General features: G+C 37.1%; 1 protein-coding gene across 1 annotated transcript; it reads left to right on the top strand.

Annotated features, from left to right (window-relative positions):
• Positions 1 to 1,835: 1,835 nt before the first annotated feature.
• LOC114171729 lies at positions 1,836 to 4,494 on the top strand. The gene is made up of 2 exons (XM_028056607.1): positions 1,836 to 2,326; positions 2,442 to 4,494. Exons 1-2 carry the CDS (start codon positions 1,836 to 1,838, stop codon positions 4,492 to 4,494), a joined length of 2,544 nt encoding a protein of 847 aa, XP_027912408.1.
• Positions 4,495 to 19,465: the final 14,971 nt, after the last annotated feature.

Consider the following 19,465-nt stretch of genomic DNA (forward strand, 5'->3'; position numbering starts at 1 on the left):
TCGCCGATGAATTAGCAATGCGTCCCCCCATAAGCATGCAGGAGCTTAGGAAAAGAGCAGCCATGTTTATCAGAGTCGAGGACATGAGGCGATACCAAAGTAACGCTCAAACTCCCTCAGCACACACCAACATCAGGAAACCTAATAAAGAGCCCCCCCCGCGTGAACAGAACCGCCCGATGGAGCGAAAACCCGCTAAGTTCTCCAACTACGCTCCCTTGAACGCGCCCAGATCTCGCATACTAGATGAAGTGTTGCAGGCGGAACTCATCCCCCCGCCCAGGAAGTACCAAAACCCGCCTAATGCGGACCTGAGCAAATACTGCCATTACCATCGCAACAACGGCCATACGACTGATGAATGCGATACCCTGTGGGACAAGATAGAAGAACTCGTGCGGGCTGGACATCTCAAACATTACATAAGAGAAAACGGGGAAGGCCCACACAGACCTCGGTATGAGAGGAATGACAATAGGCGAGTCGAGCGACGAACAGACCGACGAACTGAGCGTAGAGAGCCAAGAAGAGAGCCCGCAAGAACCCAACACACAGAACAGCGAGCGCCAGCCCAACAACAACCCAGGCGAACCGACGATAGACCACCCTTACGCGGAACAATCAACACCATATATGGTGGATTTGCCGGAGGAGGGAGGTCATCCTCGTCCAGGAAAAGGCACCTAAGAGCAGTCCAATCAGTACACGCTGTGTTTGGCAGAACGATAAGAAGAATGCCACCCATCACCTTCTCAGACTCAGACTTTCAAGGCACCGACCCCAACCAAGACGACCCCATGGTCATAACCATAGAAGTAGAAAACTTCGCGGTCAAGAAAGTGCTCATCGACCAAGGAAGCTCCGTGGATATCTTATATTGGAAAACTTTCAACAAGCTGCAGATACCCTTAGCCGACCTCACTCCCCATAATGAACCAATATACGGGTTCTCAAGCGAAAGGGTCCCAACCAAAGGGTATATCGACCTCCACACAACCTTTGGAGAAGGTAGGCAAACGAAAACCATACCCATTCGCTACCTAGTTGTGGAGGCACACACATCCTACAACATACTTCTGGGAAGACCATCCATCAACGCCTTGGGAGCCATCGTATCCACCCCGCATCTCGCCATGAAATTCCCATCCTCGTAGGGTGACATAATCACGGTACACGGTGACCAGCGCGCCGCCAGGGAATGCTATATACCAAGCCTAAAACTTCCCCACCCACCCTTGACAACCCACAATATCGAGCAATCCCAGGACAAAGCAGCCTTAGCAGGCGACGACCTCGATCCAAGAATAAACTCTGAAGCCAGGGTCGAGCCCGTTGGGGACATAAGACACTTCCCCCTCCCACAGCCAAATCGATTCCTCCAAATTGGCACCACCCTCCCCAAAGGAGAAGAGCACCACATCGAAAGCATCCTTACACAGAGCGCCGATCTTTTCGCGTGGTCCGCTGCAGATCTCCCTGGTGTACACCCCAGGATAGCCTCCCACAAGTTGTCCGTCTTCCCCAACGCCAAACCTGTTTCACAGAAGAAGAGGAAACTCGGAGAAAGCAGAAGACAAGCGGCAATCGAGGAAGCCAATAAACTCAAACAGGCTGGATTCGTCGGCGAAGCCCAATACACAACCTGGCTAGCAAACGTAGTGCTAGTAAAGAAACCCAGTGGCAAGTGGCGCATGTGCGTCGACTGCACAGACCTAAACAAAGCATGACCAAGAGATGCCTACCCACTTCCTAGAATCGACAGACTAGTCGATGGGGCTGCGGGGCACGCAGTACTTAGTTTCCTGGATGCCTATTCCGGCTACAATCAGATACCGATGGCCGATGAGGACAAGCTTAAAACCGCTTTCATCACCGAGGCGGCCAACCTTTTCTATAAGGTCATGCCCTTTGGCCTCAAGAACGCAGGCGCAACGTACCAGCGCCTCATGGATAGAGTTTTTCACCCACTCCTCGGCCGAACAGTGGAAGTTTACGTAGATGATATCATCGTAAAGTCCCCCAACCCCAAGCAGCACTCAGCAGATTTGGCAGAAGTCTTCAAGGCCTTGCGAGCATATAACATCAGACTCAACCCCGAGAAATGTACCTTCGGGGTCGATAGCGGCAAGTTCCTCGGTTTCATGCTCACGCAACGCGGGATCGAGGCCAACCCCGAAAAATGCCAAGCAATAATCGATATGAGAAGTCCCACAAACGTCAAGGAAGTACAACGCCTAGTGGGCAGGTTAACTGCTATCTCACGTTTTCTCCCCAAGTTGGCCGACAAAACCAAACCAATGATCAAGCTACTAAAGAAATCAGCCAAGTTCGTTTGGGACGAAACTTGCGAACAAAACTTCAACACCTTGAAACAGCTGCTAACCACCCCCCAATTCTCAACCTTCCCCTCGTCATGTAGCGGCATCTACGGGCGCACTCAGCTCCGTTCTCGTCCAAGAGAAAGACAACACCCAACAACCCATATATTTCACCAACCGAATCCTCCAGGACCCGGAAACGCGATACCAGATGATTGAAAAAGTAGCCCTCGCGTTGATAACTGCAGCACGACGATTACGCCCATACTTTCAGTCCCACACCGTCATCGTCAGAACGGACCACCCTGTGCAAAAAATCCTCCAAAAACCAGATTTGGCAGGACGGCTATCTTCGTGGGCCATCGAATTGTCCGAATTCAACATCCAATACGAGACACACGGTCCCATCAAAGCACAATGCTTAGCAGACTTCACCAACGACCTCCAGAGCCACTCATCCACCCAAGACACTTGGTGGACGATGCATGTAGATGGCTCCTCAAACCCCCAGGGTGCCGGTGCAGGAATAGTACTAGAAGGTCCCGGCGACATCCTTGTCGAGCAATCCCTCCGCTTCAATTTCAAAACTTCCAAAAATCAAGCAGAATACGAAGCCATAATAGCCGGCCTCAATCTAGCACGCGACGTTGGCGCCAAGAAGCTATTTTGCAAAACAGACTCCAAGCTCACAGTGGGGCACCTCAACGGCGACTATCAAGTCAAGGACGCCTTGCTCTCGCAATACTACCACGCGGTAACCGCCCTAATCGAGCACTTCGAGGCTTTCAAGATCGAACATGTCCCCAGAAGTAACAACACCAGAGCCGACATCCTCTCAAAGCTTGCTAGCACTAAGAAAAAGGGGCGATACAAGTCGCTTTTGCAACACACCCTGAGCATACCCTCCATCGAGCAAACCAATCAGTGCCTCAACATCACCACAACCGGCACCTGGATGGAACCTTTTGTCACATACCTAGAAGACGGAACCACCCCAGCAAACGAAGACAAAGGATGGACCCGGAAAGCGGTGCGCTATATTTTAGTCGACGGTGAACTATTTAGACGAGGCTTCAGCAGACCCTTGCTCAAGTGCGTCACACGCGAGCAAGCCGAATATGTCATGCAAGAAATACACCAAGGAATTTGTGGCTATCACTCGGGTCCCAAGACCATGGCCGCCAGGATATTGCGAGCCGGCTACTACTGGCCGACAATGGAGGAAGATTGCACCATGTATGTTAGAAAATGCATTCAATGTCAAAAGCACAGCCCCGTGACGCACGTACCCCATGAGGAACTCCACCACATATCCTCACCGTGGCCATTCTCCAAATGGGGAATGGACATCGTCGGCCCTTTCGCACCAGGTAAAGGCCAAGTGAAGTTCCTACTTGTCGCCGTCGATTACTTCTCCAAATGGATCGAGGCAGAACCCCTTGCCACCATAACTGCCAATCAAGTGCAGCGTTTCGTCTGGAAGAACATCATATGTCGTTACGGTATCCCTCACACCATCATAACTGACAACGGCCGCCAGTTCATAGACAAAGGCCTCAGCGAATTCTACCGCAACCTGAAAATCACACACATCAGCAGTTCCGTCGAGCACCCCCAAACAAACGGCCAAGCAGAAGCTGCAAACAAAGTCATCCTCGGCCAACTCAAGAAGCGGCTTGACGGGGCAAAGGGAAAATGGCCAGACGAGCTCCTCGAAGTACTTTGGGCATATAGATGCACGCCCCAATCCTCCACCCACGAGGCACCATACACCCTTGTCTACGGCACCGATGCTGTGATTCCCATGGAAATCGGACAACCATCCCTACGCCAGCAACACCATAACGCCCAATCCAATGACGACTGTATGAATACCCATCTCGACCTTCTCTACGAAGCACGAGAAAAGGCACGCATCCATGACCTGGCGACCAAATTAAGAGCCGCCAGAAGATACAACTCCAAACTCAAACCACGCTCTCTCCATAAGGGCGACTTAGTCTGGAGGATGACCAGTAAAGCGCGGAAACACGAAGGCAAATTCTCACCAAACAGGGAGGGCCCATTTCGTATACTAAAGGACGTCGGCAAGGGAGCATACCGTCTGGAGAAACTTTCTGGAGAACCACTACCCAGCACTTGGAACATTTCGCATTTAAAGTTTTATTTTAGCTGAACAGTACTTGTAATTAGATGTACTCTTTCCTCCCCTGGCATTTTTCCCTAAGGAGGGTTTTGGCCAGGAAGGTTTTAACGAGGCATCCACCCACCAGTATATCACAAGAAATCCATTACTCAAGATTGTCCTGTTGCAACTCCCAGCCACTACTCTAAGTGCCGCTGGTCGATATTAAAGCTAACCCTCCCAGCCACTACTCTAAGTGCCGCTGGTCGATATTAAAGCTAACCCTCCCAGCCACTACTCTAAGTGTCGCTGGTCGATATTAAAGCTAACCCTCCCAGCCACTACTCTAAGTGCCGCTGGTCGATATTAAAGCTAACCCTCCTAGCCACTACTCTAAGTGCCGCTGGTCGATATTAAAACTAACATTCCCAGCCACTACTCTAAGTGCCGCTGGTCGATATTAAGAACTAACATCCCCAGCCACTACTCTAAGTGCCGCTGGTCGATATTAAGAACTAACACTCCCAGCAGCTACTCTAAGTACCGCTGGCCGTTATTAAGAACTAACGTTCCCGGTCACTAGCCCAAGTGTCGCTGGTCGAGATCTATTCAAACTCATAACCACTACCCTAAATGCTGCTAGTCGAAAGCCAAAATGACTATCCTCAACCACTACTCCAAAATGCCGAGCGGTGACACACTATCAAGAAGCCAATTTACTAAACATGACATATCCACCCACGCGCATCATATAACGAATAAGCAAATCACGTCACCATTTAACCAACCGCGTGGATACACATACACAAACCTCAACTAAGCATGAAGTATAACAACAAACAGCATAAAATAGCATATGAACAAACAAGCTTAACATTAATTTCCAAATAAGTTCCCACATTACAAACCAATACATAGCGGCCCTCTCCGATTAACACAACAAAAGAGAGGCACCCAAACACAAATCAAAATTCAGTTCTCATAGCCACATTACAAAGTTACAAAGATGTCGGCGTCCTCGCCCCCATAAAACTATGCTAAAACAGCCTACTCCTCCCCTATACCATTACCCCCATCAGCAGCCTCGGCTTCGGCCTCTTCACCCACATCTTCCTCGTTGGAAGCACGGTCATCACCAGCATGTAGTGGAGTCGTCATTAAAGTGCCCTCCTCATCCCGCGCTACCTCCTCGCCCTCGGCAACCGCCTTCAGTTTGCTAATCTCTGCCACGTCCAACATCTTGTTATCATAGATGTCCAAATTTACGTTGAAATGACAGTCGGTGACAGAGACCTCTTTATACAAAAACTCCGCCTGCCTCAGCGCCTTCTCAAAGCCCTTCACATGTTCCGTATACACGGCCTGCTGTAGGCCGCTAATCTCGTCGGCCGCCTCCTCAGACGCCGCTTTCCTCCTCGCCTGCAACTCATCTACCTCCACTTGCTTTAACTTCAATTTTTTCTCTGCGGCCAACACGCCTACCTTCAACTTCTTCACTTCCGCCTCCAACTTCTTCTTCTCCTCATCCCATGTGTGTTGATCAAGCTCCACCTGCACTTTCAAGGTAGCCAGCTCGTCGGCCAGTTTCTTCTTGTCACCTGCAGCGATCTCTTCCTGCATCATGGCCGACAACCGGCGCCCCAACACAAGCCCACGAGACGTATACTCGTTCCATGCCCTCATAATCAGCCCAGGATCGGCGGCCTCAACAAGTGCAACCTCCGGGTCCGTCAGCTTGATCTCCACTCCCTTCCTCATCTGTACCTTCGCCTTCTCAAATCCGCCTAAGTCCGGGTTGTTAGTCCCACCAGGCGCAACACCCCCCGTTTTGGCAAGAGCTCTTAACCTTTTCCTATCCTTACCAACCCCCTTTAATTTTGAAACAGCCGGCCTTTTCACTGCAGGACGAACGGTCTCGACCACAGGACCCGCCAAAGCAGCCGCTTTCGAAGAACCCTCCCCTTTCGAAGAAGCCGCTAGCTGATCCCTGATTTTAGCAAATAAATCTTCTGAAGCCCCCACTTTCTTTGCGTAATGAGCCATCACACCTGCAAAAACGCAACACATTCAGATTAGTCCAACACGAGAACCCATATAGCTACAAGAGAACATACCACAAACATCCCGCCCCGGATCATCCGTCAAGTAGCAACACACTATCCACTTCCCGGAGGCCCTAGGCGGCAATCTCTCCAAAACTTCTACAACCCGCCTACTGCCCGCATCCAACGTATCCCTACACACCACCTCTCACTTAGTAGGCGAAACCTCGCCACACCCGCCTCATCCAAGTACCACGGCTCATGCCCTGCCTCCATACTCACACAGAAAAACCCATCTTTAAAATTCTTGAAAGATTGGGTGAAACCATCCAACACACAACTCCTTGGTCTACCCACCAGCGACACCCAACTACACGGATCCCTCGGCCTCGTCACATAAAAATACAAGAAGCTCTCGGCGGTCGGCTCTAACCCAAGCGCCCTACACAACAGTCTGAAGGCTTGCAAACTACCCCAGCTGTTCGGATGCAACTGGGTAGGCGCCACGTTCAGAAGCCTCAGAACACCAATCGTAAAAGTATCAAACGGCAGCCGGACGTGCAACTTCACGAACATACATGAATACATGTAAAAAAGTCAGTAGAAGCCCCCTCTCGCCCATGGCATACACACTCCACGGCACTCACCCGCTCCACTCTCATCGTGTCCGGATCGAAACCCCTCTCAAAAAGGTATATGCTATTTAGCCAAGATTTAAGCAGCCGAGACCATCTATACTTCGAATAACAATTCCTAACACCTTCGGCCACCCAAAAGTACCCGTCCCGCTTCGGCCATAGAGACTCGGCATGCTCGCTTGGCGGATCCTCCCGCACCTCCCGCTCCACCTCAATTCGCAATGACTCAGACGAGCTGCTGAGAAACTCCAACCTTAATTCTCCATAACTTGCGTCAGACTCCCCGGAATTAGAACCATGAGAAGAGGACGACATACCTTCACAAGAAACAACACGGCCAATTCACGCAACTATGCTTAATTCTATGCCGCTTTCCCTCTTCGCAAATTCAAGAACACAACTAAAATATGACCCAACCACCACCCACGAGCCTTAAATAACAAGCACGCACCCTTTCACATCCCATACCAAACAGTACAAGCCCAAAGGCCCAAACCCCTTCGAAAAACGCACCCTGGCGCGAAACAGTGCAACCCAAACGTCGCATCAATTAAATGCACCTTGACACCCCTGTAGCACATTCTGACAGTCACCTACGAACTCCCACTCACCCCTGAAAATCACCCAAACCGGCACATACATAGCGGCCTCTCCGCAACAAAGCCCCCCCAACCGTCACCTAGTAAGTCTTTACATCACTCCGTTTCCTCAAGATTGGGAGGCTGGTATAGCCATAGGGCACGCGACCTTAACCCGCAAATGAAAATTGCAAAATGACACAACACCGGTAAGTCTTTTCATCAATATCTCCTCAAGACTGGGAGGCTGATGTCCCAGCCTAGGTACACGGCACCAAACAGACACACCAACCGCATACCAAAGCCCCCTTCCCGCTCATGAAACACCCAACAAGCTGATGACCGCCCACCTCGCATTACACCATGGAAGGTCCCAACCCCTAGTATACGGCCCCCAGCAAAGCCTTGTGGCTGCTTACTCCAAGTCCTGCGGCCATATACTCAACCAAAGTCATGCTTGCCGCATGCACTACGCCAAACGCCCTCCCTAATATACGGCCCCCAGCAAAGCCTTGTGGCCGCTTACTCCAAGCCTTGTGGCCGCTTACTCCAAGTCCTGCGGCCGTGTACTCAACCAAAGTCGCGCCAGCCTGCATGCATTACCCAAACACCCTCCCTAGAGCACGGCCCTCGGCGACCACCATACCCCACGTTACAGATGTCTCTCCACCAAAGTAGCTCAGATCCACGACACAACCAGTCAACCCCAAAGATCCTCATAACCGAGTACCGAATACCGCAAACCCCTGAAGGATCCTCTGGTAATTTCCTCCCTAAGAAGCACTGGATCCAAGAATAGCCAAAAAGGGGATGATTGGGCCAGAAAGCCCATCCCAGGTAGGACCCACAGGTAAAATAGTATAAATAGCACACTATTCCATGCATTGATTACGCATTAAATTATTCAAATACTCTGACATCACCAGTGCTGACTTAGGCATCGGAGTGTCTTTTGCAGGTCCCCTACTGCGCCCTCGGAATTCCCTTGAAGCAACAGAAGAACGATCGAGATCAGCCATCCGAAGCCCTCAAGTGATTTATGAATTACAACCTTTGGTCCCGTAAGAACAAGAAGTATGACGGACAAAATCAAAATGAGAAAATAATTTGATTTTTTAACAACATTGATACTAACAATGTAGATTCAAAGAGTCATTGATGTGCATATCCAATCACAACAAAAAAGAGTGGAATTTAGTGGTATTAACCACTGTTTTTTCATTGGATTATGAAGAGAGGATACTTTCATATCTGTGCAGATATGACCCATCATTGAAATATAGGCTATATGTTTTTTGAGTGTTGATAACTTTATAAAATTCTCAACACATAATCAATTAACCCAAAGCTAAAAAAAAGACTAATTAAGAAATTTGACATTAAACAATTAGTAATAATCTTCACTGAAGGAGAAAAAATAAAAAATAATTACACAAACAATTTCATAAGAGTTATAACAGACAAAATAAAAATGAGAAAATAATTTGATTTTTTAACAACATTGATACTAACAATGTAGATTCAAAAAGTCATTCATGTGCATATCCAATCACAACAAAAAAGAGTGGAATTTAGTGGTAGTAACAATTGTTTTTTCATTGGATTATGAAGCGAGGATACATTCATATCTGTGCAGAAATGACCCATATTGGAAATATAGGCTAGATGTTTTTTTTAGTGTTGACAACTTTATAAAATTCTCAATACATAATCAATTAACCCAAAGCTAAAAAAAGACTAATTAATAAATTTGACATTAAACATATAACAATAATCTTCACAGAAGGAAAAAAAATCAAAAATAATTACACAAACAATTTCATAAGAGTTATGACGGACAAAATAAAAATGACAAAATAATTTGATTTTTTAACAACATTGATACTAACAATGTAGATTCAAAAAGTCATTCATGTGCATATCCAATCACAACAAAAAAGAGTGGAATTCAGTGGTAGTAACAATTGTTTTTTCATTGGATTATGAAGCGAGGATACATTAATATTTGTGCAGAAATGACCCATATTTGAAATACAGGCTAGATGTTTTTTTTAGTGTTGACAACTTTATAAAATTCTCAACACATAATCAATTAACCCAAAGCTAAAAAAAGACTAATTAATAAATTTGACATTAAACAATTAATAATAATCTTCACTGAAGGAGGAAAACAGAAAATAATTACACCAACAATTTCATAAGAAGTATGACAGATAAAATCAAAATGAGGAAATATTTTGATTTTTTAACAACACTTATACTAACAATGTAGATTCAAAAAGTCATTCATGTCCGTATCCAATCACAACAAAAAAGAGTGGAATTTAGTGGTATTAACCACTATTTTTTCATTGGATTATGAAGAGAGGATAGTTTCATATCTGTGCAGATATGACCCATCATTGAAATATAGGCTATATGTTTTTTGAGTGTTGATAACCTTATAAAATTCTCAACACATAATCAATTAACCCAAAGCTAAAAAAAAGACTAATTAAGAAATTTGACATTAAACAATTAGTAATAATCTTCATTGAACGAGAAAAAATAAAAAATAATTACACAAACAATTTCATAAGAGTTATGACGGACAAAATAAAAATGAGAAAATAATTTGATTTTTTAACAACATTGATACTAACAATGTAGATTCAAAAAGTCATTCATGTGCATATCCAATCACAACAAGAAAGAGTGGAATTTAGTGGTAGTAACAATTTTTTTTTTCATTGGATTATGAAGCGAGGATACATTCATTTCTGTGCAGAAATGACTCATCAATGAAATATAGACTAGATGTTTTTTTTACTGTTGACAACTTTATAAAATTCTCAACACATAATCAATTAACCCAAAGCTAAAAAAAGACTAATTAATAAATTTGACATTAAACATATAATAATAATCTTCACTGAAGGAAAAAAAAATCAAAAATAATTACACAAACAATTTCATAAGAGTTATGACGGACAAAATAAAAATGAGAAAATAATTTGATTTTTTAACAACATTGATACTAACAATGTAGATTCAAAAAGTCATTCATGTGCATATCCAATCACAACAAACAAGAGTGGAATTCAGTGGTAGTAACAATTGTTTTTTCATTGGATTATGAAGCGAGGATACATTCATATCTGTGCAGAAATGACCCATATTTGAAATATAGGCTAGATGTTTTTTTTTGTGTTGACAACTTTATAAAATTCTCAACACATAATCAATTAACCCAAAGCTAAAAAAAGACTAATTAATAAATTTAACATTAAATAATTAATAATAATCTTCGCTGAAGGAGGAAAACAGAAAATAATTACACCAACAATTTCATAAGAAGTATGACAGATAAAATCAAAATGAGAAAATATTTTGATTTTTTAACAACATTGATACTAACAATGTAGATTCAAAAAGTCATTCATGTGCATATCCAATCACAACAAAAAAATAGTGGAATTTAGTGGTATTAACCACTGTTTTTTCATTGGATTATGAAGAGAGGATACTTTCATATATGTCCAGACACGACCCATCATTGAAATATAGGGTATATGTTTTTTGAGTGTTGATAACTTTATAAAATTCTCAACACATAATCAATTAACCCAAAGCTAAAAAAAAGACTAATTAAGAAATTTGACATTAAACAATTAGTAATAATCTTCACTGAAAGAGAAAAAATAAAAAATAATTACACAAACAATTTCATAAGAGTTATGACAGACAAAATAAAAATGAGAAAATAATTTGATTTTTTAACAACATTGATACTAACAATGTAGATTCAAAAAGTCATTCATGTGCATATCCAATCACAACAAAAAAGAATGGAATTTAGTGGTAGTAACAATTTTTTTTTCATTGGATTATGAAGCGACGATACATTCATTTCTGTGCACAAATGACTCATCATTGAAATATAGACTAGATGTTTTTTTTTACTGTTGACAACTTTATAAAATTCTCAACACATAATCAATTAACCCAAAGCTAAAAAAAGACTAATTAATAAATTTGACATTAAACATATAACAATAATCTTCACAGAAGGAAAAAAATCAAAAATAATTACACAAACAATTTCATAAGAGTTATGACGGACAAAATAAAAATGACAAAATAATTTGATTTTTTAACAACATTGATACTAACAATGTAGATTCAAAAAGTCATTCATGTGCATATCCAATCACAACAAAAAAGAGTGGAATTCAGTGGTAGTAACAATTCTTTTTTCATTGGATTATGAAGCGAGGATACATTCATATCTGTGCAGAAATGACCCATATTGGAAATATAGGCTAGATGTTTTTTTTAGTGTTGACAACTTTATAAAATTCTCAATACATAATCAATTAACCCAAAGCTAAAAAAAGACTAATTAATAAATTTGACATTAAACATATAACAATAATCTTCACAGAAGGAAAAAAAATCAAAAATAATTACACAAACAATTTCATAAGAGTTATGACGGACAAAATAAAAATGACAAAATAATTTGATTTTTTAACAACATTGATACTAACAATGTAGATTCAAAAAGTCATTCATGTGCATATCCAATCACAACAAAAAAGAGTGGAATTCAGTGGTAGTAACAATTGTTTTTTCATTGGATTATGAAGCGAGGATACATTAATATTTGTGCAGAAATGACCCATATTTGAAATACAGGCTAGATGTTTTTTTTAGTGTTGACAACTTTATAAAATTCTCAACACATAATCAATTAACCCAAAGCTAAAAAAAGACTAATTAATAAATTTGACATTAAACAATTAATAATAATCTTCACTGAAGGAGGAAAACAGAAAATAATTACACCAACAATTTCATAAGAAGTATGACAGATAAAATCAAAATGAGGAAATATTTTGATTTTTTAACAACACTTATACTAACAATGTAGATTCAAAAAGTCATTCATGTCCGTATCCAATCACAACAAAAAAGAGTGGAATTTAGTGGTATTAACCACTATTTTTTCATTGGATTATGAAGAGAGGATAGTTTCATATCTGTGCAGATATGACCCATCATTGAAATATAGGCTATATGTTTTTTGAGTGTTGATAACCTTATAAAATTCTCAACACATAATCAATTAACCCAAAGCTAAAAAAAAGACTAATTAAGAAATTTGACATTAAACAATTAGTAATAATCTTCATTGAACGAGAAAAAATAAAAAATAATTACACAAACAATTTCATAAGAGTTATGACGGACAAAATAAAAATGAGAAAATAATTTGATTTTTTAACAACATTGATACTAACAATGTAGATTCAAAAAGTCATTCATGTGCATATCCAATCACAACAAGAAAGAGTGGAATTTAGTGGTAGTAACAATTTTTTTTTCATTGGATTATGAAGCGAGGATACATTCATTTCTGTGCAGAAATGACTCATCAATGAAATATAGACTAGATGTTTTTTTTACTGTTGACAACTTTATAAAATTCTCAACACATAATCAATTAACCCAAAGCTAAAAAAAGACTAATTAATAAATTTGACATTAAACATATAATAATAATCTTCACTGAAGGAAAAAAAAATCAAAAATAATTACACAAACAATTTCATAAGAGTTATGACGGACAAAATAAAAATGAGAAAATAATTTGATTTTTTAACAACATTGATACTAACAATGTAGATTCAAAAAGTCATTCATGTGCATATCCAATCACAACAAACAAGAGTGGAATTCAGTGGTAGTAACAATTGTTTTTTCATTGGATTATGAAGCGAGGATACATTCATATCTGTGCAGAAATGACCCATATTTGAAATATAGGCTAGATGTTTTTTTTGTGTTGACAACTTTATAAAATTCTCAACACATAATCAATTAACCCAAAGCTAAAAAAAGACTAATTAATAAATTTAACATTAAATAATTAATAATAATCTTCGCTGAAGGAGGAAAACAGAAAATAATTACACCAACAATTTCATAAGAAGTATGACAGATAAAATCAAAATGAGAAAATATTTTGATTTTTTAACAACATTGATACTAACAATGTAGATTCAAAAAGTCATTCATGTGCATATCCAATCACAACAAAAAAATAGTGGAATTTAGTGGTATTAACCACTGTTTTTTCATTGGATTATGAAGAGAGGATACTTTCATATATGTCCAGACACGACCCATCATTGAAATATAGGGTATATGTTTTTTGAGTGTTGATAACTTTATAAAATTCTCAACACATAATCAATTAACCCAAAGCTAAAAAAAAGACTAATTAAGAAATTTGACATTAAACAATTAGTAATAATCTTCACTGAAAGAGAAAAAATAAAAATAATTACACAAACAATTTCATAAGAGTTATGACAGACAAAATAAAAATGAGAAAATAATTTGATTTTTTAACAACATTGATACTAACAATGTAGATTCAAAAAGTCATTCATGTGCATATCCAATCACAACAAAAAAGAATGGAATTTAGTGGTAGTAACAATTTTTTTTTCATTGGATTATGAAGCGACGATACATTCATTTCTGTGCACAAATGACTCATCATTGAAATATAGACTAGATGTTTTTTTTACTGTTGACAACTTTATAAAATTCTCAACACATAATCAATTAACCCAAAGCTAAAAAAAGACTAATTAATAAATTTGACATTAAACATATAACAATAATCTTCACAGAAGGAAAAAAAATCAAAAATAATTACACAAACAATTTCATAAGAGTTATGACGGACAAAATAAAAATGACAAAATAATTTGATTTTTTAACAACATTGATACTAACAATGTAGATTCAAAAAGTCATTCATGTGCATATCCAATCACAACAAAAAAGAGTGGAATTCAGTGGTAGTAACAATTCTTTTTTCATTGGATTATGAAGCGAGGATACATTAATATTTGTGCAGAAATGACCCATATTTGAAATATAGGCTAGATGTTTTTTTTAGTGTTGACAACTTTATAAAATTCTCAACACATAATCAATTAACCCAAAGCTAAAAAAAGACTAATTAATAAATTTGACATTAAACAATTAATAATAATCTTCACTGAAGGAGGAAAACAGAAAATAATTACACCAACAATTTCATAAGAAGTATGACAGATAAAATCAAAATGAGGAAATATTTTGATTTTTTAACAACACTTATACTAACAATGTAGATTCAAAAAGTCATTCATGTCCGTATCCAATCACAACAAAAAAGAGTGGAATTTAGTGGTATTAACCACTATTTTTTCATTGGATTATGAAGAGAGGATAGTTTCATATCTGTGCAGATATGACCCATCATTGAAATATAGGCTATATGTTTTTTGAGTGTTGATAACTTTATAAAATTCTCAACACATAATCAATTAACCCAAAGCTAAAACAAAGACTAATTAAGAAATTTGACATTAAACAATTAGTAATAATCTTCACTGAACGAGAAAAAATAAAAAATAATTACACAAACAATTTCATAAGAGTTATGACGGACAAAATAAAAATGAGAAAATAATTTGATTTTTTAACAACATTGATACTAACAATGTAGATTCAAAAAGTCATTCATGTGCATATCCAATCACAACAAAAAAGAGTGGAATTTAGTGGTAGTAACAATTTTTTTTTTCATTGGATTATGAAGCGAGGATACATTCATTTCTGTGCAGAAATGACTCATCATTGAAATATAGACTAGATGTTTTTTTTACTGTTGACAACTTTATAAAATTCTCAACACATAATCAATTAACCCAAAGCTAAAAAAAGACTAATTAATAAATTTGACATTAAACATATATTAATAATCTTCACTGAAGGAAAAAAAAATCAAAAATAATTACACAAACAATTTCATAAGAGTTATGACGGACAAAATAAAAATGAGAAAATAATTTGATTTTTTAACAACATTGATACTAACAATGTAGATTCAAAAAGTCATTCATGTGCATATCCAATCACAACAAACAAGAGTGGAATTCAGTGGTAGTAACAATTGTTTTTTCATTGGATTATGAAGCGAGGATACATTCATATCTGTGCAGAAATGACCCATATTTGAAATATAGGCTAGATGTTTTTTTTTGTGTTGACAACTTTATAAAATTCTCAACACATAATCAATTAACCCAAAGCTAAAAAAAGACTAATTAATAAATTTAACATTAAATAATTAATAATAATCTTCACTGAAGGAGGAAAACAGAAAATAATTACACCAACAATTTCATAAGAAGTATGACAGATAAAATCAAAATGAGAAAATATTTTGATTTTTTAACAACATTGATACTGACAATGTAGATTCAAAAAGTCATTCATGTGCATATCCAATCACAACAAAAAAATAGTGGAATTTAGTGGTATTAACCACTGTTTTTTCATTGGATTATGAAGAGAGGATACTTTCATATATGTCCAGACACGACCCATCATTGAAATATAGGGTATATGTTTTTTGAATGTTGATAACTTTATAAAATTCTCAACACATAATCAATTAACCCAAAGCTAAAAAAAAGACTAATTAAGAAATTTGACATTAAACAATTAGTAATAATCTTCACTGAAAGAGAAAAAATAAAAAATAATTACACAAACAATTTCATAAGAGTTATGACAGACAAAATAAAAATGAGAAAATAATTTGATTTTTTAACAACATTGATACTAACAATGTAGATTCAAAAAGTCATTCATGTGCATATCCAATCACAACAAAAAAGAATGGAATTTAGTGGTAGTAACAATTTTTTTTTCATTGGATTATGAAGCGACGATACATTCATTTCTGTGCACAAATGACTCATCATTGAAATATAGACTAGATGTTTTTTTACTGTTGACAACTTTATAAAATTCTCAACACATAATCAATTAACCCAAAGCTAAAAAAAGACTAATTAATAAATTTGACATTAAACATATAACAATAATCTTCACAGAAGGAAAAAAAATCAAAAATAATTACACAAACAATTTCATAAGAGTTATGACGGACAAAATAAAAATGACAAAATAATTTGATTTTTTAACAACATTGATACTAACAATGTAGATTCAAAAAGTCATTCATGTGCATATCCAATCACAACAAAAAAGAGTGGAATTCAGTGGTAGTAACAATTGTTTTTTCATTGGATTATGAAGCGAGGATACATTCATATCTGTGCAGAAATGACCCATATTTGAAATATAGGCTAGATGTTTTTTTTTGTGTTGACAACTTTATAAAATTCTCAACACATAATCAATTAACCCAAAGCTAAAAAAAGACTAATTAAAAAATTTAACATTAAATAATTAATAATAATCTTCACTGAAGGAGGAAAACAGAAAATAATTACACCAACAATTTCATAAGAAGTATGATAGATAAAATCAAAATGAGAAAATATTTTGATTTTTTAACAACATTGATACTGACAATGTAGATTCAAAAAGTCATTCATGTGCATATCCAATCACAACAAAAAAGAGTGGAATTTAGTGGTATTAACCACTGTCTTTTCATTGGATTATGAAGAGAGGATACTTTCATATCTGTGCAGATATGACCCATCATTGAAATATAGGCTATATGTTTTTTGAGTGTTGATAACTTTATAAAATTCTCAACCCATAATCAATTAACCCAAAGCTAAAAAAAAGACTAATTAAGAAATTTGACATTCAACAATTAGTAATAATCTTCACTGAAGGAGAAAAACATAAAATAATTACAGAAACAATTTCATAAGAAGTATGACGGACAAAATCAAAATGAGAAAATAATTTGATTTTTTAACAACATTGATACTAACAATGTAGATTCAAAAAGTCGTTCATGTGCATATCCAATCACAACAAAAAGGAGTGGAATTTAGTGGTAGTAACAATTGTTTTTTCGTTGGATTATGAAGCGAGGATACATTCATATCTGTGCAGAAATGACCCATCATTGAAATATAGGCTAGATGTTTTTTTTAGTGTTGACAACTTTATAAAATTCTCAACACATAATCAATTAACCCAAAGCTAAAAAAAGACTAATTAATAAATTTGACATTAAACAATTAACAATAATCTTCACTGAAGGAGAAAAAATAAAAATAATTACACAAACAATTTCATAAGAGTTATGACGGACAAAATAAAAATGAGAAAATAATTTGATTTTTTAACAACATTGATACTAACAATGTAGATTCAAAAAGTCATTCATGTGCATATCCAATCACAACAAAAAAGAGTGGAATTTAGTGGTAGTAACAACTGTTTTTTCATTGGATTATGAAGCGAGGATACATTCATATCTGTGCAGAAATGACCCATATTTGAAATATAGGCTAGATGTTTTTTTTAGTGTTGACAACTTTATTAAAATTCTCAACACATAATCAATTAACCCAAAGCTAAAAAAAGACTAATTAATAAATTTGACATTAAACAATTAATAATAATCTTCACTAAAGGAGGAAAACAGAAAATAATTACACCAACAATTTCATAAGAAGTATGACAGATAAAATCAAAATGAGAAAATATTTTGATTTTTTAACAACATTGATACTAACAATGGAGATTCAAAAATTCATTCATGTCTGTATCCAATCACAACAAAAAAGAGTGGAATTTAGTGGTATTAACCACTGTTTTTTCATTGGATTATGAAGAGAGGATACTTTCTTATATGTGCACACATGACCCATCATTGAAATATAGGCTATATGTTTTTTGAGTGTTGATAACTTTATAAAATTCTCAACACATAATCAATTAACCCAAATCTAAACAAAAGACTAATTAAGAAATTTGAGATTAAACAATTAGTAATAATCTTCACTGAAAGAGAAAAAATAAAAATAATTACACAAACAATTTCATAAGAGTTATGACGGACAAAATAAAAATGAGAAAATAATTTGATTTTTTAACAACATTGATACTAACATTGTAGATTCAAAAAGTCATTCATGTGCATACCCAGTCACAACAAAAAGGGGGATGTTAGTGTTATTAAACTTTTTTTCTGAATTAGATTATGAAGAGGTGATACTTTCATATCTGTGCACAGATGGCCTATTATTGAATTATTGGTTGTATGTTTTTTAGTGTTGACAACTTCATAAAATTCTCAAAACATTATCAATTAACCTAAAGCTAAAAAAAAGACTAATTAAGAAATTTGACTTTAAACAATTAGTAATAATCTTCATTGAAGGAGGAAAACACAAAATAATTACAGAAACAATTTCATAAGAAGTATAACGAACAAAATCAAAATGAGAAAATAATTTGATTTTTTAACAACATTGACACTAAGAATGTAGATTCAAAAATTCATTCATATGCATATCCAATCACAACAAAAAATAGTGGAATTTAGTGGTAGTAACAATTTTTTTTCATTGGATTATGAAGCGAGGATACATTCATTTCTGTGCAGAAATGACTCATCATTGAAATATAGACTGGATGTTTTTTTTAATGTTGACAACTTTTTAAAATTCTCAACACATAATCAATTAACCGAAATCTAAAAAAAGACTAATTAATAAATTTGACATTAAACAATTAATAATAATCTTCACTGAAGGAGGAAAACAGAAAATAATTACACCAATTATTTCATAAGAAGTATGACAGATAAAATCAAAATGAGAAAATAATTTGATTTTTTAACAACATTGATACTAACAATGTAGATTCAAAAAGTCATTCATGTGCATATCCAATCACAACAAAAAAGAGTGGAATTGAGTGGTATTAACCACTGTCTTTT

The sequence above is a fragment of the Vigna unguiculata genome, unplaced genomic scaffold (genome assembly GCF_004118075.2).
Source record: "Vigna unguiculata cultivar IT97K-499-35 unplaced genomic scaffold, ASM411807v1 contig_352, whole genome shotgun sequence".
Lineage (NCBI taxonomy): Eukaryota > Viridiplantae > Streptophyta > Magnoliopsida > Fabales > Fabaceae > Vigna > Vigna unguiculata.

Excerpts from the sequence above, each read along its gene's own strand:
- LOC114171729 (XM_028056607.1), top strand. The coding sequence starts at position 1,836 with ATGGCCGATGAGGACAAGCTTAAAACCGCTTTCATCACCGAGGCGGCC. Across the intron at positions 2,327-2,441 it reads CTACTAAAGAAATCAGCCAA|CTCCGTTCTCGTCCAAGAGA; the intron begins GTTCGTTTGGGA and ends GGGCGCACTCAG.